At 44.0% G+C, this 21,571-nt stretch overlaps 1 protein-coding gene across 4 annotated transcripts in view; it reads right to left on the reverse strand.

The window, feature by feature from the left end:
• The window catches only part of NDST1 (N-deacetylase and N-sulfotransferase 1), a 59,733-nt gene that overhangs the window by 25,862 nt on the left and 12,300 nt on the right, over positions 1-21,571 (reverse strand). For 3 of the 4 annotated variants that reach the window (XM_074212608.1, XM_074212605.1, XM_074212607.1), the window contains exons 2-4: positions 14,935-15,130; positions 4,697-5,599; positions 252-734 (exon numbers count right to left, since the gene is read on the reverse strand). In XM_074212608.1, the coding sequence (XP_074068709.1) occupies positions 252-734; positions 4,697-5,209 (996 nt within the window). In that variant the 5' untranslated portion in view covers positions 5,210-5,599; positions 14,935-15,130. Of the gene's footprint in view, positions 1-251; positions 735-4,696; positions 5,600-14,934; positions 20,680-21,571 lie in introns of those variants that run through there. The other variant, XM_074212606.1, reaches the window with a different exon arrangement.

The following is a 21,571-nucleotide window of genomic DNA, read 5'->3' on the forward strand; positions in this document are numbered from 1 at the left end:
GCACCCACCCTGCCTGGGTTCAGTCTTCAGTCTGCCCTTTTCACAGCCCCCAGACTTCCCTCAGATTCAGACTCCAAGACTCCACCAAGGTGGGGAAAACGAGCCCCATGGCAGCCAGTTCTCCCAAGCAGCCCAGCGGCACCCCAGGGTCACAACCTCCACTTGGCTGAGGGAGCCAGCCAAGACAGCCAGATGCTGACCACGGTGGTGGCAGAGGTGGCAGGGGACTCGTCTAAGGCACCCCTCCATACCTTCACGTCCTCCACCTTCATGCGGGTGCCCTCCTTGCCCACAAAAATGTCATCGATGTCCACCAGAAGATAGCGGTCCAGAGGCAGGGAGAGGCGTTTGCCAGTGAGGAAGGCCACGGCATCCACAAAGACCAACTTGTGCAACCAGAAGCTGAGGTTGTTGCCGAAGAGCACACGCTGGATGCCATCGTGCAGCCCCAGGTCCTGCACCACGGTGGTGTGCAGGGCCGCGCCCACGCTCAGGTGCGGGATTGACTCGGCTGACTTGGTCTTGGCCAGCAGCACTGGCTCGTAGGTGGAGTGGTTGGACTGGAAGACAGTCCAGTCATCCCCGGGCAGCAGGCCCTTCTCCACCTCGCTGGGCCGTGTCACGTACAGCAGCGGAGACTTGGGGTTGATGCTACAGTCCTTCAGGCCCAGGTTCGAGTGCAGGAAGAGCGGGAAGCCCTTGAGCTGAGCGCTCAGCAGGCTGTTCTCATTGGCCTGCGGAGAAGTAGAGGAAGGGGAGGGAGTCAGCAGAGAGGGCTCAGGCAGGGGTCCACCCTCGAGGCAAGTCCTGCAGAGAAGCCTTCTAAATTAGGAGGTGGGAAATTCAGAACCAGGCCTGGAACCCAGGCCTCCTGACTCAAGGTGAAGGCAATTCTGTTTTGCTGCCTTTCCTTTTCTGGCTTTTGTAGGACAATGGAGTTAAGTGACTTGCCCAAGGTCACACTGCTGAGACTCATGAAGAGTCTGAGGCTGTATTTGAACTCAGGTCCTCCCGACTTCAGGACTGTACCCCCCCCAAGCTGTGCCCTCCCCACTTTGCACCATCCACTACCAAGCTTCTAGAAACAGTCTCAAAGCAGCAATTCAGCAAGGCCTCAGAGTTGGGAAGACAAGGAAGGAAACAGCCCCTGCCCTTGAGGAGCTCACATTCCAAGGGAGAGATGCATTTAAATAAATAGACACATATATACAGAGAGATGAAAGGAACTCTCAGAGGGGAAGGCAGGAGCAGATGGGAAAAGCAGGAGGAACCTCCTGTGAATACAGGATTTGAGCCAAGTCTTGAAGGAAACCAAGAGGCAGAAGGGAGGAGGGAGGGCATTCGGGCAAAAGGGGCAACTGGTGCAAAGGCATCGTTTTTGGCAACCTACTAAAACAGTGCCCTGAGCAGCTGCCTGGCTTGTCAGGGACTTGGAATGGCCTCAATAATGGCCAGAATTCACAATTACAGAGACTCCTACTACCTCACTCGATCCTCACCACAACCCTGTGAGATAGGGAGTCTATTAATCTCCATTTTATAAAGGAGTAAATTGAGACTCAGAGTGAGAAAGATTTTTCTGCCTTCAAAGTTCAAGGTCAGGGTCTCAACTCAGTCCAGAGCTCTTTATACCACACCCTTCTGATATATTTACACCCCTTACAACAAAAGAGAACCATGAAAGATGATCAGGAATACTGAAAACTGATGTCCATCATTAACATCCAGCAAGGCCAAGTGTTGAGACAAAGTTGCCCAGGTAAGCATTTTTTTTAATACATTTTGAACATTTGCCTCTAGGAATCACAGCATGGGACACAGAGGAGCTCCCAAACATGTCCCATCAACCCGTACTTGAAGCCAAGTACTGTCCTGGGGCTGGTCCCATGCCACCAGAGCCCTCCAAGGTCACTTAGTCCAAACAGGCCAGATAAACAAGAATCCTCTAAAACACCCTCAACCAGAAGACTCTAATAGAACATTTCTTTAACAATAGAAGTGCAACCTCCCAAAACAAGTCCTGCTTTAAAAACTTCTGTGATGACAGTGGTAAATACTCCAAATCATTCAGCATCTAAGGCCCTCAAGAATTTAGTTCCAAGCTATCTTCCCAATATTATCTCCCTCTACTCCTCAAAGTCCACCTGTCTCTGCTCTAGCCAGAAAGATTTATTCACTAATCCAATCCCAGTTTATCCCCAGGCTCATATCTACTTGGCTCCAGCTTTGCCCACAGCCTGTTGTGACATATCGTGAACACCAGAGTCAACACATTTAACCAAAAAGACACACCCCTGATCTGTAGCTTAAGATGGAAGTGCTCTGACTCTTCCATCCCCCTTTACCAACTCTAAACCAATTTTTCCTAATTTTCCTGTCTCTCAGCCCAAAAGGGCTCCCCTGGGAAAGTGAAATGGTGCCAAAACTTGACCCCCTGCTAGAAAGGGGGTCTCATGTATAGTGTGGAAAACTACTGACAGGACAGGCTTCAAAACCCAACTGTGCTAGCAACTATTACCCATGTGACTTTGGCAAATCATTTGCCCTTGATGGAATTCAATTTTTCTAATCTAAATTTAAAGAATTGTGGAGAAGAGAGGAGCTGGTAAGGGAGGATAGACTATAAACTTCCTTTAAGCTCTTGAGTTTAAGATAAGGGAAATGGGAAACTATCCTGGTATTGGGGAAACCCAAGTTTCTGTTTTCCCTAGCTCAGGAACTCCCAGCATTTGCATTTTTTAAATTTTTAAATTTTATTTGTATCCAACTACATGCAACCACAGTTTTTACCAATCATTTTTTTTGCAAGGTTTTGAGTTTTACATTTTTCTTCTTCCCCTTTCCCCTCCCCCCCTGAAAGAAAGCAAAATAATTTAGGATCTACATTTATAATCAACAGCATTAGCATTTTAGAGAATAGTTCACTTCCCGGTGACTAGTTTTGCTCTTACTTTCCTAGTACAGTCTCAATCCCACTGCCATATTCAGAAGGCAGCCTCTGATTAAACTAATTGCAAAGGATAGCTCAGAGTCCAGGGGGAACAAAAGTCAGACAACGTAGAGAGTTGAACTTCACTACATTTCACTGCTCTAAATGATTAGATTGAGAAAATTTCTGATAAGATGTCAGTCTGACAAGTCATCATGCTCAAACATTTCACAGATGCCACTTCTCTCTCCTTCCCAGTCTCCCACCCCAAAACAGATCCACCCCCCAAGACAGTCTTGATGGCCACAGTATGTTACAAGGTTTTCCTCCTTTCAAACTGTTCTGATATGCTATAGTCTAAGCCCATTTTGCCCCTCCCACAGTAATGACCTTCCTTGAGATGCCCACATTTCTCCGCCTATCTTACTCAACAAGCGGATGTTCCCTATCCTCCTGCACATCTGCTAACTGGTTTTTCCTTAGATAGACATGGGGGTCCCAAAACAATTACTGTAGCTTTTGGCTTGTTTGTCTGTTTTCCCTCATGAGCCAAAAGGCTCTCAGTCCTCATCTCAACCTCATACCTTCTACAGGAAACCTGTCCTGATTCCCTTTAATTCTAGTGCCTTCCCTTTGTTGATTTTCTGCCATTGTAGTTCGAGTGTACATGGTTTTCTGCCTCTTGTCTCTCCTATTAGACTGTGAGCCCTTGAGAGCACTGACTCTGTATCTTCTGTGACTACCAGTGTCCAGCTCCTGCTGTTAGGTGCTCAATAAATGTTAATTTACAGACTATAATGAAGACATCTGGGTCACCTCCAGTCCTGCTGACCCACTAACAGAATCACTGGGATCTGAGCTCAAGAAGAGGCAATCAACTCTCTTTCCAAGTAATAATAACAATAATTACAAACATTTATAAAGTATTTTAAAGCTTTGCATATCTTATCTCATTTGTTTTCAAAGCTGCCACTAACCTCACAAAAACTGTACTTTCCCCAGTGACTAATCTGTCCTTTCCTCCTCCTTCCCTCAATAAAACTCTAGATCAATACTTATTCTCTAAGGGAAAAAGCCCTGGACCTAGAACCACAGACCAGGATTCACCTGCATGACCATGAACAAGTCATTTGACTTTACTGTTTACAGTTAGTTCATCTGTAAAAGGAAAGGTCATACACTTTTCTAAAGGTCTAAATAAACAGAAAAAAACAACTTTTTTTCCAGAGAGCTTTAAGTGCTCTGGGCAGAACTTCCTATAAAGTTTGTACTCTAAATCCCAGTCCTAGAACTTGCTGATTCAATCATTTGCTGAACCTGGAAAAGAAGTCCAGTAGTAAATCCTCAGAGCCTAAGTAGGCTTAAGGCTCCAGAGGTCAGGTCACTGAGGCTTCCTCCTTAAAGCCCCATCATCTGTCTCTCTGTCTCCAAAGATAGCCAGCACTCTGACTCCACCCTAAATGGGATGCTGCTTTGAACTGAATCTCTAGCAGATGACTCTTAGGACCTCTTATAACTCACTGCAGGTATCTACAAGACAGCTGGTTGAGGCAAATACTCTCCCCATCCTGAGCCTTCCAGCAAGGGCCAGGACTGGGTTCCAGGGCTAGAGAAGAGAAAAATGCTAACTGGTTTGATAGAGAGCCAAACTAACTGGCCACCAGAATCTCCCCACCCCCAACCAAACCTGCCACATCCCTGGTTAGTCCAACCTGTCCCATCCCTCTCCTCCCCTCACAGGACTGGCACTCCTCCAAACCCAGTTACCTTGAAAAAGCCAATGATGCCAACACCGTATTCCACACAGTATTTGTCCAGCAGCTCGCGGTTCCAGGCGTCCAGGTTGACATACTTGAGGATGTTCTCATAGATGATGAGTGCAAATCGACCCCGATCTTTGTCTGTGAGAGTGGGCATGTCCCCTTTGCCGGGGGCAATCTCTGTCCGGTATTTGAACCGGCTGGACTCCAGAATGGCCACAATCTCCTGGCCCAGCTGGGAGTACAAGCTCTCCACAAACACTAGTACAAGGGGATCAGTTCGTGATGATGAGGACACCTTAAGGGTCTTGAGGGGGAGTAGGCGTGATGGAGTGATTTGGGGCTCCTCATTACAGTCAGGTCCAGTGACCTCACCTGAGGGCTCCAGGTTCCTCTTCCAGCCATACAGGTAATAGGCAGAGACAAAAATGCTGAGCAGGCAGCAGGCAAACAGCAGGAGCAGCACGGCCTGGGGGGACGCCTGCCTGCGAAGCCTCCTTAGGCACAGGGGGATGGTCATCCTGGCTCCTCAGTGTTGCTTAGCAACCACTTCCCCCACCCCCCCACCCCCCCACCTCTTTTCACAGGAAGAAAAACAAGGATTCAATCCAAAGCAATAAATTAAAAATAATTAATAACAGAAGCTGTTTGTGCACAGGGATGAGTAGGGACTGAGGGTGTCTTTTCTTCCCACCAGGGAGGGTGGTCCATGGACCGGGCTGTTCTGCTTCTTCCTTGCCCTGTTTATGTCACCATGGCAAATCTGCTCCTAGTCCTGGGGCAGAGCAGAATTGGCCCAGGGGCGTCAGTGCCTCCTGGGGAACCTGGGGTAGGGGTCCAGGGACACCCTGATGCAGAGAAGGGCTTTCATGCTGTCCAGGTGGGCCTGCTGGGATTGTGGAGGCCAGCTCTGGGAGGTAAAAAAAATAATCAAATTAGTTACCTGGAACAGATCTATCAAAGGAGCAAGTAGGCGTTGGTCAGGTAGGAAGAAAAGGCAAGGTCATAGTTCATAAGACATTTCACAATTGCTAAAGAAAAGCACTTACAGAAGCAATACAAATGTTATTACCCCTATTTTACAGATAGGGAAACAGACTCAAAGGAAGAAGAGAGTTGCCCATGGTCATATAGATAGCTGGTGGAAGAGCAAGACTAGAACCCAGGTGTGCTCATTCCAAGTTCAGTAAGGGAAAATTCCTTGAGGGAATTGTTGATATCTAATGTAGTTCTTCTAGGACCCTTATCCCTCCTAAGATACATGCCTGCATCAAGATTAAAAGACTGCCATTTGGCAAAGGAACCCTAAGTCACATGCCACCTTTTCTAAGGCACCAGGGAGGATATGGATGGAAAGGTGATTAGAGGGTTCGAAAATATCCAGGAAGTTTTGTGACTATTTAGACATTTGCAACTCTGTGATCCCATTTAGAGTTTTCTTGGCAAAGATACAGGAGGGGTTTGCAATTTGCTTCTTCAGCTCATTTGACAGATGAGGAAACTGAGGCAAAGTCTTCTGGACTCCAAGCTTGACACTATCCATTGCATCTGTAGCTGCTCCATCCAGGGGCACAAAGCAAAAGACCACCTTCCCTTTCTCCCTTTCATATCTCATGCTCAGGGCTTCCCCTATTAAAAGGACTGAACCCCAGAATCATTTAACTTAATGGATGAATGAAAGCACTCTCCCCAGTGTTACTGAGTAAGTTCAGCTCCAATATCCAGCCCTACCCTGCAACCTACTGAACTGTTCACTAAAAGCTATCTTTTCTGTCCCAACCCTAACTTCACAGACTATTTGCCCCTAAAAGCACAACTTAGTCATATCACTGGAACCTTTCCTCTTTAAGAAAGGGGTTGGGGGTGAGGCAACTAGGTGGCACAGTGGATAGAGGAATCAGGAGGACCTGAGTTCAAATCCAGCCTCAGACACTTAATAATTACCTAGCTATGTGGTCTTGGGCAAGCCACTTAACCCCATTTGCCTTGCAAAAACCTCAACAACAACAAAAAAAGAAAAGGGTTAGAGGAAATCAAAGGCGGTCCACAGTCATATGAAAAATTGCTCTAAATCATTAATTAGAGAAATGCAAATTAAAGCATCTCTGAGGTACCATCTCACACTTCTCAGACTGGCCAATATGATCAGAAAAGACAATGTTCAATGTTAGAAGGGATGTGGGACACTAATGCAGTGTTGGTGGAACTGTGAACTCATCCACCCTTTCTGGAGAACAATCTGGAATTATGCCCAAGGGGCAACAAAAATGTGCATACCCTTTCATCCAGCAATACTACAACAGGGTCTATACCATGAAGAGATCATGAAAAAGGATAAAAACACATCACTTGTACAATAATATTCATAGCAGCCTCTTTGTGGTGGCAAAGAATTGGAAAATGAGTGAATGTCCTTCAATTGGGGAATGGCTTAACAAACTGTGGTATATGTATGTGATGGAACAACTACTGTTCTATTAGAAACTAGAATGGATGGAAATTCAGGGAAGCCTGGAAGGATCTGCATGAACTGATGCTGAGTAAGATGAGCATAACCAGAAAAACATGGGGATGATGATCCACCTCAATGGACTTGCTCATTCCATCAGTGCAACAATCAGGCAAAATTTTGGGGTATCTGCAATGGAGAATACCATCTGTATCCAGCTAAAGAATTGCAGAGTTTGAACAAAGACCAAAGACTTTGAAGACTTTAAATTTAAAAAAAGTTATCTAATTATGTAATTTTTCTATTTCCTATACTTTTTTTCCCCTTAAGAATATGATTTCTCTCTCATCACATTCAACCTAGATCAATATATACCATGGAAACAATGTAAAAACTGCCTTCTGGGAAAGCTAGGTGGTATAGTGGATAAAGCACCGACCCTGGAGTCAGGAGTACCTGGTTTCAAATCCGGTCTCAGACACTTAATAATTACCTGGCTGTGTGACCTTGGGCAGATCACTTAACCCCATTGCCTTATAAAAACTAAAAAAGAAAAAGGTTGGTAAGGGCAACTAGGTGAGATAGAGCACCAGCCTTGGAATCAACAGGACCTGAGTTCAGATCCACCCTCAGTCACAATAATTACCTGGCTGTGTGACCTTGGGCAGATCACTTAACCCCATTGCCTTATAAAAACTAAAAAAAGAAAAAGGTTGGTAAGGGCAACTAGGTGAGATAGAGCACCAGCCTTGGAATCAACAGGACCTGAGTTCAGATCCACCCTCAGTCACAATAATTACCTGGCTGTGTGACCTTGGGCAGATCACTTAACCCCATTGCCTTGCAAAAACAAAACAAGAATAGGGTTGGGAAAATGACAAGACTCTGGAGCCTAGACTGACATCCAGATCTACTCAGAAGACAAACCTTGCAGCAGGGGATATAACCATTCAGGTCAGGCAACACTAATATCCCACCCTATGGTTCAAATCTCCTCCAAATCCCCAGATCCTGCAAAGGGAAAGGTGTGGTTTTTTGTTTGTATTGTTTTGTGTAAATGGGAAGATGATGTCTCATTTCTAAAGGGGCACAATATCACTTTGGTCTAACTTTGGCCCCCACTAAAGCCCAACAACCCTAGGGCTGAATCTTTCTAGGGTTTAATCAATAACCTTACTTCTAACTTTTAAGAGACTGTAAGGGGGGGGGGGAGATCTCCTATTCCCCTCCAGGTTATTCCCAACACCAAGGAAGGGGAGTAGAGTTCATTACATTCAAAACTGGGAAAGACCAAACCCCTCAATGGAGAAGGATTACTGGCCAGAGAGGTCATACAGCTCAAGTAGAAGGGGCAGTCTTCAGAATCCTGGCCATCTGTTGCCTCCCTTACACTATGCTGTGAAGAAGCTGGAAGGATCACCAAGGTTCCTGCCAACCTTCTTCTCGACAGGTGGAGACTGCCAGGACACTTGGGAGTTTAAATGACTTTCTTGACTCATATAGTTTTGACAGAGCCAAGAGTGAAACTCAAGCATTCTTTCTACTTTTTTTTAAGTTGACTTCGAGGACGGGGTGGGGAAGCTAAAAGCATTTACTTCTCTCTTCCTCCATGTTCTGAGAGGCAACTTCCAGACTACCATCACTCAACAGGAAGTTATGTCTCTGATCTGGTCAAGCCTCCCATTTCCAATAAATAACTGGTCACATGCTTTGTATTTAGCTTGTCACTCAGTCAGGGTCAACCGCCAGCACCAGACCTCTGCCATTCTTTTTCCCAGCTTGTCCACTGAAGCTCTATTAGCCTACTCCAGAGTCATGTTCCCTCCTAGGAATTCATCCCCAGGTCCTTGGTTATCCATCCCAGTCACTGAATTCTTTCTTGGAATGCCAGAAATCTCTGCCAAGAGCCAAGGTGGAAAGGGCTGTAGGTGAGGGGATATTGACCCTCTGCACGAGGCCTGGCAAACAGTTAAGTACTTAATCAAAGCTTACTAACTAATTAGAAGCAGAAATGGGACTGGAATGCAGGTCTTACCATTTTCAATTCATGTCTCTCCACTACACTACATAGCCTCCCAACCTTTCCACAGGAAAGAAGATTAATGTCATCCACCTTCTCAGAATAAAATTAATTGATTACTTTTCCTGACTAATCCTGTCAATCCTATGCAGGTTAATTGGATGTGGGAGGGAGGGGTAGAGCTGCCAGTAATACAGAAGATGCCAGATTTTCCCTTACTCATCAGGAAGAAGGATAAAGAAAAAGCATTTTAGTAAAGTCAAGCCTGGAGTGGGGATGCAGGGTAGGGGAACACAGTTGTTTTGTAAACAAAACCTTGACCACCCAGGAAGGCAGAATTTTTTCCAGTCCCAGCCTTCCTCTCCCTCACACACACACACACAAATCCCACACTAAATGGCTTGCTCCCAATAGAGGGCTGGGCAGGGTGCCCACCTTGCCCACACCCACCTACCAAAGACATTGTGGTAGAGGAGGCTAAATCACTAACTCAAAAAGTCAAGGCCTTTTGGTCCCACTGGTTTCACTTGCCTCCTTGTGACAGTGGAGGTTATAAGGGCTTCACCCCTTAGGTGCCTCAGTCTACCCCAAAGGTAGTCTCAAAGTTGGTCTATATAAGGAAGAAAGAATATAGCTATCCACAAGCCTGGAAGACATCACAAGACCTCTCTCAGTGTGAAATACCAATCATATCAACCACCAGTACCTAGGCAAAGCAAGGAGAGGACAAATGGGCAACAGCCTATTTCAGTAGAGAGCCCAATTGCTCTGCTCTCTGCCCCTAGACCCTAATTTAAGCAATAAGGTGCTGGCAATAATGAATGAGATGCTCCTGTATCCATGGAGACACCATGGAAATTGAAAATTTGGAAAGCAGTCCAGTGACAGGGCAGTTAGATTACCTCTCCTCTCTAAGCACAACAACAGCCAAACTTAACCCTATCTCCACCTCTACCTCTCCCTGAAATGTACTGAGATATCCTTTGTTTTGGGGTGAGGAGGAAAGGGAGCACAAAAGTGAAGAAGTCAACGGATCTGAGACAAGTATCATTAACCTAAGCATCCTTCACCATCACCTATACTCAAAGATAAGTGGGAATGGAGCAGAACACACACACACACACACACACACACACACACACACACACACACACACAGAGAGAGAGAGAGAAAGAGAGAGAGAGAGAGAGAGAGATAGAAAAGCAATCCCCCCATACCCAGGCAGAACAAGGAGAAAGGGGGAAAATGAGGTAAATGGTTCCTGAAAACTGAAATTACTCATCCTAAACTAGTCTCCAAAGAAGAGTAAAAGAAAGTATAAAGCTAAGAAAGATCTGTCAGACAGTGAAGGGAGGGCTCAGGATCTCAGGAGGAAGGCTTTCCAAATTAGGAATGCTCCTCCTCTTCTCATCAGCAATCCTCAGTTTCCCCATCTGGAAAACAATAAAATTTTAACTAGATAATCTCTAATGCCTAATTTCCAAAACCCCACACCCTGTCACTGCCAGAGATCTTACAGAACTGCCCAAGGTCACATACCTGTCCTGTCTCCCTGGTCCTCTGATCATTTTGGACTCAACTTCCATCTTCCCAGGAAAACTGGGAAGAAACCAGGCTTCTATCCCAAATGGAGAGAGCCTCCATCCATTTCTAGACATGGGGCACATTTCCTAGGGCATCAGATGAAAAGCTGACCCAAATAGGTATCACAAAAAATAATACCTAACATGGCTACAAACCACGAAAGGACAACCAGGCTTTTAGTGTCGCTGCCTGGAGATTCAAAGCAAGGAGGCAGTCACTGGAGCACAGAGATTCCAGTTTAAGTTTGAATGATCTCTACAGCCTGGCTCTCTGAGGTCCTAGGGACACAGCCAGCCCCACACAATCACAGAATGTCAGACCTTAAAGAGTCAGCCTCAAGACTTCTACAGCAGGGGCGGCTAGGTGGCACAGTGGATAAAGCACCAGCCCTGGAGTCAGGAGTACCTGGGTTCAAATCCGGGTCTGGGACACTTAATAATTACCTAGCTGTGTGGCCCTGGGCAAGCCAGTTAACCCCATTTGCCTTGCAAAAACCTAAAAAAAAAATACTTCTACAGCAGAGATCACACCTTTAGGTCCATCTTTCTCTGATTCTCTGCCATACCTTTCTGTAAATCTACAGAGAACCCATCTAATGCAATGACAAGCTCTTCCTGGTTTTTTAATAGGCTCTGGATGTGGCTCTGGCTTTGTTACTCCTTTTGCTTTTTGTTACATGACTGGTTGATCCAGTTTTAAGGTTATGAACAGCCCTAATGATATACTTGCAACCACCTTATTAATGCTGAAAGAGTGCCACAGGGAGACCTGGCCATCATGCAAACTTACTACCTGTGTGCCCTTGAGCAAGTCACTTGACTATCTCAGTTCTCCGTTTCCTCAATTACAAAATGGACAGGGCAGCCTTAGCCTTCTTGCTCTGGCATCTAGGGTTCTTTGCATCTTTTAAAGAGAGGTCCACAGAATCTTCAAGAGACTGCCCAGAGTCCAGATCCCAGACCCCATTTCACATTCAGAATGAACTATGAACATTCCAAAACTCTACCTTCAGTCAAGAGTCAAGAAATCCATTCACATTAGCATCAGAGTGATGGTCCACAAGACCCCATTGCTTCAGTACTTAGGAATGACAAGATGGGAGGAGAAATAAAGCTTATCCCCATCCCTACAGCACTTTATATCCCCTAAAGTAACTTGCCAACTGTGACAAGGGGATCTCCAGGATCCAAAATACCATAACAGAAGTAACCAACACTGGATTTTTCAGTCCTGTGATACCCAAGTTGCCAAAGATCCAGACACAAACTCAAAGAACACTAAGCTGAAATCTGTCATATTTTGATGCTTTCCACCGAAACTGGACTCCCACACTGCACCATACGCCTTAGGAATCTGGACATACCCCCCCCCCCCAATTGTAGCAGACACACTTGACTTCTTCTCTGGTCCCATCTTAGAAAAGGTCTGGGATCTTGGTGAAAATGAGGTCTCCCTATGTATTATCAGAAAATATGTCCAGTTAAAGGTTGCAAGGGTTTGAGCAAACATGTAAGAATTCACTTAAAAGACAGATTCTGATCCTGAAGAAATTTTAGAGACAAGAGGTTTATTTAGGTATTGCTGCGATTAGCAGAAGTTAAGGGAGGGGCGGCTAGGTAGAGTAGTGGATAAAGCATTGGCCCTGAAGTCAGGAGTACCTGGGTTCAAATCGGGTCTCAGACAATAATTACCTAGCTGTGTGGCCTTGGGCAAGCCACTTAACCCTGTTTGCCTTGCAAAAAAAAAAGTTAAGGGAAATGGAGAAAGATCCATGAGAAAATTAAGAGGTAAAGAAGGGCACAGGGGCATGAGAGACTGCCCTCCCAAAGGAAGGCTAGCTAGCTAGCTAGATGAGGGAATTAGGTTCATGTTGATGGGGGCAGTAACTCAGAGCAGAGATGAAGTAATTGAGGGGCAGTAGCTCCAAATCTTTTCAGATTAGGGCAGGAATCCATTGTTTTATTAATAGGGGTTTGCTTTGTGTCTGGGAGCTGGGCTTTAAGGGGAGTTCTTGCTAGGGAGGGGCACCATACTTTACTATAAGGTCACTGACCTCATCTCACAGTCTGGACAATGAAATGAGGGGAGGGTTGGTCAGTGTGATTGTTTGATATATGGTCAGTGCAGAGGAAATAAGATTATAAAACAAATTTTTCCATCCAATATTTTCCCTACTTCATTATTGATGCTATTCATTAATAGATTCCATGGAAAACTATAAGTACACTGGACTGAGAAGGAGCCAGAAGATCTGAATTTTGGGACTGGCGGTTAGTCATCCTGTGACCTTGAGAAAGTCATTTTTTTCCCCTTTCCCCAAAGCCTCAGTTTCCCCAGCTATAAAATAAGCAACTTGTACTCAATGATCTAAAATCCCTTTCAAATTCTAACATTATAAGATTCACCAATATGAAAATTAGTTTTGTTGGACTACACATATTTGTTACAAAGTTTTTGTCACTTAGCTGGGGTGTAGCAGATAGAGTCAGGAATCAGTCAGGAAGACCCAATTTCAGAGGCAGCCCCAGATGCTTCAGAGCAGTGTGGGTGTGACTCCAGAAAAGTTACCTAACTTGTTTGCCTCAGTTTCCACATATGTAAAATGAAGATAGTAATAATAGAATCTAACTCCCAGAGTTGTTGTGAGGATCAAATGATGTAATACTTGTAAGGCATAGTATTGGATTCATAGTAAGCACTATATAAATATTAGCTCTTATCACCCCCCCTTTTTCACTCATTGGGGGAAGTGGAAGAAAAAAATGCTTGATAAATTTAAAAAATAAAATAAAAAAGATTCAATCTTATAAGGCAATTAATGATGAAGCAAGTAAAAAACTATTAGACTCAGAGTTGAAGGGAACAGGGGACACAAAAACAGTTGATATCAGAGCTAAGGTTTGAACAGATTCCCTGACTCCAGGAAAGGGATCTTTCCATCACTCTGTCCCTACAACATGCCCAGAGTATTCATCTAGCTTCTAGGGTTCAAGGCCCCTAATAATGAGAACCTTACTTCTTCCTAAGGCAATTCATTCCACATATGGGCAGCTCTCATAAGTTTTTCCTTACACTGGTATCTGCATTTATACCCATTACTTTAAATTCTGTTTTCTGGGATTAAAGGAAACAAATCTCATCCTCTTACTACCAAATGGCTGAAGACATTTTCCCCAGTCTTTTCTTTTCCCAGGATAAACATCTTTTATTCCTTTCTTAATCCAATCATTGTACAGCATGGTAACCATCATTTGACTTCTTTTTGGCTTTCCACATTCATAGCTCCTAGAACTCAGGTCTAACTAAAGAGGAGCACAGGAAGATGATAACTTTTCTGGTTCTGGACCTTTGACAACTACTAACACAGCCTAAGGGCTTATGAGCTTTTCTGGCTACATTACACTATTGACTCACATTGAGCTTGCAAAACATGAAAACCCACAAATCTTCGTCACAGGAGCTGCTCCTGGACATCTATTACCCAATCTTATAATAAGTAGTTAATTTTTTTAAACTCAAGTGTGGGACTTCATATTTGTACCCATTACATTTCATCAAATAAGAAGAATACTATCTAATAATATATAAGATTTGGTCCCTTGTTTTGGAAAGATCTTTTTATATTCCAATTCTCTATCCAATATATTAGCCATCCCCACATATCACTGTAACATTTACAGATTTTATGCCATTATGCTTTTTTTCAAAGATACTGCAAGGTCAGACCTCTATTTATAGGTCACTAAAGATCTTCCACTAGAGATTGATTTTGATCTAATAATCATAATTCTTTGTATCTATTTATTTTCCACAAATTTTTGGTCTACCTATCAGTATCAACATCCATCCACAAACTGCATTTTGGCTTATAAGGCTTTCATCAAATGCCTCATCAAATTCATATATATTATGTCTATAATATAATCATGGGCAAGTCATGGGTGGGAATTAGGGATGGACCTTCTGGTTTCCCAGGTCATTTAAGATGGTAGGCAGGAGTCTGACAGGGCATGGGAGCCTAGGACAGCTGTGATAATTCCTAGGACAATAAGAATGAAACAGAAAAGGACTGTTTTTTGCTACAAGAGGAAAGCAGGTGCTACCCCTTGCCCCTTTCCTCCTTTCTTTCTGCCCTCCCTCACCCAAGCACCCTAGGTCAGAGGGTTGCCCCATCATGCATTGCTCCTCATACCTGGACAAGTGTCTTGGAATTTCATTAAGATGCTTAGAGGTGGTGCTGAGAAGCTACAAGCCACTGTCACTTCATCCTTCCTCATAGGCTAGGAGCAGGCTTGTGTGTGCTTCCGTTCCATTCCTCAGAATTCCACCTGCTGGCTTTACCTTTTGCCCAGGTAATACCGATGGCCTCAGCTGGAGATTCCTGCAAACTGATGAAGCAGAAAAAAATCAGGGAGAAACCTCGATTATCCTATCTAGTCCATCAGCCATTATAGAAACGGTGGAGGATCAATCAGTCAGGGAAGCGACCTATGCTAAATTACACAGGATTCACCGACAGAACCAGGTTGGGGACCTAAGGCCCCCACATCTCAGGAGTAGCTGGGCTTCCAGGAGAGAGAAGAGGTTCCTTTTATAAACCAGGGGAACTCTAAGGGAAGGAAAGGCTGGGCCCATAGGCTAAACAGGCTTCTTGCCAGCTGCCTGGAGTGAGTTGTGGGGGAGCTTTTTTTAGAGGATTGATCAACATCATTGCCCCCACAGGCTTGCAGATACTTTTGCATCGTTCCAACAAGAACCAGTGCACAAGAAAGGCCTGGTAAACCATGAGATTAAACGCATCGAGTGGCAGAATAGCGAGGGTCCAATTTCCATCCCCAAGGCCAGCTAACAAGTTACCTAAGGCAACTGCCAAAGAGGCTTGGAGGAGAGTCTGTATGAGACAGAATGAAACAGAAAAATCTTCCTCCTGCTCCAGCCAGGGCAGGATCAGCTGGTTACATAACCCAAGCTTCGGTGACAAAGCAGTACCAGGAAGGGACCGCGCTCAGGCCTTTAAAAATCACACGGCTTCTCTATCACATCTTTCCCTCCCCTCAGACTCACCAAAAACCGATGAGATATGGAATGTCAGAGCTGTACCCTCTTAGAACAAGAGAGCATATGCTGTGTGGGTCCAACAGGGATCCCAGAGAACATCTAGTTAGACTTCTTTATTGTACAGGAAAGGAAACTGAGGCCAAGAGGAAGAGTGCAAATGCTTGGAATCACAGAGCAATTTAACAGCCAAGTCTTGACTCAAACCCAGGTCTTCTGTTGCCCAGGAGGATTGGGCTTTACATACTAGTCCTGAGGCTTCTTCCTCCTCCAGTGTCAGAGCAAGCCCAGGCTCGATCCCCCAAACTGGTGGAGCAGCTAAGGGAAAGGGGGATTGAGCTCTGGACCTGTGGTCAGGAAGACCTGCCTTTCTGAGTCCAGATCTGGCCTCAGACACTTATTACCATGATGCTGGGCAAGTCAACTTAACCCTGTTTGCCTCAGTTTCCACACCTATCAAATGAACTGGAGAAGGAAATGGAAAACCATTGCAGCATCTCTGCCAAGAAAATCCCAAAAGGGGTCACACAGTGTCGGACACAAACGACAGAACAACTAAAGTGGACAGGGATTCTACTGGGCTGCATGGACTCCGCCTTATTTGTGTCCACTGATTTATTCTCTTCAGATTCTTCTAGACTGGGAATGGGGGAGGGCAGACACCTGGAGAATAATGGAATTCATGACAGACAATAGTCCCGTTGCTCCAACTCTGGAGTCCACTGGATGTGACTCAGAGCTCCCAGCTGCCCTGGAAATGACATGCTATGTATCTGAAGCCTCAGCATCGAGGGCCAGGAAGGTAGAGGACTGGCCGCAAGGACAAGCAAATAGATTTCTGGCCCTCCCTCATGAACTAAAAAAAAAAAAATCAATGGAACCAACCTCAAATTATAACAGGTGGTCCACCTGATGTGGGGGGCTAGAGAGATTGGAAGTTTCCACCTTGCATAGGCTCTTACTTCTACCCCCTTTTCTTCTATTCCCACTACCTCTCCCTTAAATCAAGGTCCAATCACCTATTCTACTGCAACTGGTCTCCCAGACTCCTGACTTCACCTCCTACCCTGTTCCAAACAATACTTATACAATTAAAAAATGACTGTTCAATTTAATGGAACACCATAAAATGCTCTGCTTCCCTTCTATAGTTAGTCAGTCAAACAACTGAGACAGTATCAGATAAGTTGTCCCCTGACTCAAAGACCTTCAATGATTTTCTACAGCTTCAATATCCTTCTGATAGTATTCAAGCCCTCATTCTCAATCTTTCCAGTCTTATTTCATGATATTCCCCAACACCTACCCTGCCCTAGTCAAAGTGGATTACTGGCTTTCATAAATACCTTTATGATTTGGGTCACACAAGCCCCTCAACCTGGAACGCCTTCTATCCCTAATTCTACCCATTCTTCACCAACTAAAATGCCACTTCCACTCCAAGAAGCCTTCCTTACCCTTCCAGTCAGACAATCTTCCATAGAATTTTGAGATTCTGAGGCATTTATCCTACTCTGTTTACCACTGGAGTTATTTAAGTTCACAGAATCTCCCCTACAAAGTATAAAGCCTTTGAGAGCAGAAATTGTCTCATTCATTTTTGAATCTCCCTGTAGCAGTAGCAGAGTACTCTGGAAAAAGCATTGATTTTGAAGTCAGAGAGGTTCAGCTCCTACTTCTGATACTTCTACACCTTGGGCAAAACCCTGGATCTCTCTGGGACTTAGTTTCCTTCTCTGTAAAATAAGAGATTTGATCTCTGAAATTCTTCCAGTTCTATCTAGACCCATGACTCTAGGACTCTAGGACATAACACAATGCCCTCATACAATTAAAAAATGACTGTTCAATTCAACACCATAAAACGCTCTGCTTCCCTTCCAGTTAGTCAGTCAAACAATGAGCCAGATTTCGTACTACTGAGAATAAAGATAAAAAGAAACTTTCTCTGCCTTCCAAGTCCTTACATCCTATCCAGGCAGACAACATGTACATAACTATATAAAATATAAATACAAATTGAGGAGAGGCACTGGTAGCTTGGGAGGAGGTGTAGGGAGATCAGAAAAGGATTCATGAAGAAGACTGTTAGTAAAGTGGATAGAGGTTGAACATGGAGTTGGGAAAGTCTGAGTTCAAATCCTGCCTCAGACATTAACAAATGATGTGATATTTCTGGGTAAATCACTTAACTTTGTTCAGTATCCATTTCCCCTGCTTTAGAACAGGGAGAATAATAGAACCTCCTTCAAAGGACTGTTGTGAGATCACCTGATCACCTAAGAAAACCTACACAAAGTGCTTTGCAAAACTTAAAGCACTATATAAATGCTAGCAATGGTAATAACTATTATTAAAAGGTGGTACCTACATCGAATCATGGCAGGTGGATTTCATTCTCAATAAATTTAGCCAAAGAATGGCTAAACAAATTATGGTATATGAATGTAAATGGAATATTACTATGTTGTAAGAAATGATGTGTGTGATGATTATAGAGAAACATGGGATCTATGTGAACTGATACAGACAGAAGTCAGCAAAGCCAAGAAATCAATAAACACAGTAACTAAAATGTAAATGGAAAGAACATTGGCACATCAATAAATCAAAAGTAAACATAACAAAGTTATAAAGATCAGCCAAGACTTAAATGAAGAGATAAGAAGATACCCCAAATTACCCTTGCCTGGAGGAGGGAGGTCATCAGGTATAACTCATTGAACATTTTGAAACTTTTTTAATTGATCAATTGTGCTAACTTTTTTCCTCTCTAAAATATACTATTTTGGGGCGGCTAGGTGGTGCAGTGGATAGAGCACCGACCCTGGAATCAGGAGTTCTAGGTTCAAATCTGACCTCAGACACTTAATAATTACCTAGCTGTGTGGCCTTGGGCAAGCCACTTAACCCCATTGCCTTGCAAAAACAATTATTATATAATATATTATTTTCATATGGGATGATCATGTTAGGAACAGAAGACATCAATAAAAACTGAATTTTAGAAAAAGGTCCGGGAGGCTAGGTGGCTCAGTGGATAAAGCACCGGCCCTGGAATCAGGGGTACCTCGGTTCAAATCTGGTCTCAAACACTTAATAATTACCTAGCTATGTGGCCCATTTGCCTTGCAAAAACCTAAAATAAAAATAAATGAATGAATAAATGAGTAAATAAATGAATAAACGAAAAGAAAGAGGTCCCAGGTCAGGAACCATGGCAAGATGATTGAATATTTAGGCAGTAGGGTAAGGCTGAAAGCTTAGATCCTTAACCTGCCAGCTCCAAGAAGGCCCCAGTCATCTAAGTGGGAGTAAGGAAGGGGGGTGGGGATAAAGCCCTGGAGATCCCAGCCCCTAAAGGGCTAAGCTTGCTCTCTATCTCCCCTCCCCCAAAAAGATCTCTAACTCCTAGCCATGCCTGCCACCAAGCTATTTCTCCTCTTGTTCTCTATCTTCCAGGTCATTTCTATTTTTTGGTTCTTTTTTAAAAAATTTTGTAAGGCAATGGGGTTAAATGACTTGCTCAAGTGAGTTTTAAGTGACTAAGGCTGAATTTGAACCTAGATCCTCTTGAGTTCAGGGCCAGTGCTCTATCCACTACACTAAGTAGTTGTCTGTCTTTTCTATTTTTAAACAAGAGTTTTTACTGACATATTTTGGCTTTTGTTAAAACATCCCCTCAGTTTTCTCCCCTTCTCAGAGTCATCTCATAATAGTAATTTTTTTTTGTTTTTGCAAGGCAATGGAGGTTAAGTGACTTGCCCAAGGTAATTATTAAGTGTCTGAGGACGGATTTCAACTCAAATCCTCCTGACTCCACAGTTGGTGCTCTATCCACTAAGCCACCTAGTTGCTCCATAAACAATATTTTTTAATACAAAGAGGAGAGAAAAATCTGCATGACTGATGATAACATCAAAAGAATCTGAAAATAAATGCAATGTACAATGTTTGAGAATCCTCCACCTCTGCAAAAGGATGGGAGTCCATCTTATCTCATCATTTCTTCATAACTTCTTTCAAGTCTTTTCTAATGGTCTCTCCATTTAAATTTAAATATAAGGGGGGGGCGGCTAGGTGGTGCAGTGGATAGAGCACCAACTTTGGAGTCAGGAGTACCTGGGTTCAAATCCAGTCTTAGACACTTAATAATTACCTAGCTGTGTGGCCTTGGGCAAGCCACTTAACTCCATTTGCCTTGCAAAAACCTAAAAACAAACAAACAAAATTTAAATATAAGGGTACCAGGGATATAAATATGCATAGAAAATAACACCTGCCCTTAAGGAGCTTATGTTCCACTGGGGATGGGGGAGAAATTTTACAATATGCATCCAAGTAAATGCAAAGTATATCTAAAACAATATAAGTTCCAAAGCCTTGTGTAGGACATGGCACACTATTTACTTAAAGACCTAGCATCTCTAAAATACTTCCCTACAAGCTCCTCACATGTACATCTTACTGAACTGATTTAATGGGGAGGAAGGTAAAAAACCACTGGAATGAAAACTGTGATAACAGTTCTTTTCCTAATTCTCCTCTGGGTAACTTGGATAAATCACTTCTCCTTCAATCACTTCTCTCTGGGCCTCAGTTTCCCCACTTGTAAAATGGAAGGGCTAGGATGTAGATGCTTCCATTTCTGACATACTCTGATCTCAGACTTCTTAACTGTAAAGGGAGGCAGAGAAGCTTTGAGCCTTGTACTAATTCCCCTCCCAAAGGCTGCAAAGTGATTGAGCAAAGAAAAACTGAACTCAGTGGGAAATGGGGGGAGGCTCCGGTTCAGGACAGCTGTTCAGTGACTAGAGCCCTACAGGGGCACAGGAGATCATGCCCTACAGTTCTAGGGAAATTACATAAACATCCTTCAAAGAAACAGAAGCCAAGTCCAAGAGTCTGCTTCCCTTCTTCCCCACCCTGCCCCTGCCCCCCTCCCCATCCCCCCAACTATCAGGTCCTTTTAATAGTTCCTCCTCCCCACTCCCCCATTGTTTCCAGTATCCTCAGAGAGCTTGGAAAATACATGATTTCCTTCAGCACTGGGCTCCTTTCTCAGCCTTTCCTCCCTCCCTATCTGGCTGGCAGCCACTTAGGCTCCTCCAGCCCTAATACAATGAAGAGCAGCATCCCTGTCTCCAGGCACCCCCACCCCAGCCTTGCCAGTCCTTGGTAAAGTATAACAGTAAACCACTCCTTAATCTTGTAGAAGGGCTAAGTCCTACCAAACCCAGCCTCATGCCCATGTCCCCAAGAGCCCACCCAACACACCCTTGCAAAGACATACACTTACACACAGACACACACACACACACACACACACATCCACTGCTGTAGAAAGAGGAGAGATCACATAAGTGTGGAGATCTCTGACCTAATCTTGGATTTGCTTTATGTAAATCACTTTCCTTCAGTCTCCCCATCTTTCAAAAAATTTAATAGATGATTTTCTAAAGTTCCTTTCAAAGCCAATCTACTCTCTATTTCCTCTCCTCCCTAATACACTTTCTCTACTCCCAAGAGGCACACCTGTCTCTTTCCCCACCTGTCCCTCAAACTATGCTCATTCCTGACTCTATATTGTTGCTCCAAAACAATCCCTCTATGTATAATATCCACTTTATTCATCACCCTTTTCTCAAATCATAGGAATGGGAATTGAACCTGTGATTTCAACCATAATATCCTGCCTAAGATGGATCCTGGACTTCCTCATTCTGAGGCCTGAAAATCCAGTCTCAGTCCAAGTCCTCCATCTCCAAAAAGTC

This window comes from Macrotis lagotis, chromosome 1 (genome assembly GCF_037893015.1).
Source record: "Macrotis lagotis isolate mMagLag1 chromosome 1, bilby.v1.9.chrom.fasta, whole genome shotgun sequence".
Lineage (NCBI taxonomy): Eukaryota > Metazoa > Chordata > Mammalia > Peramelemorphia > Peramelidae > Macrotis > Macrotis lagotis.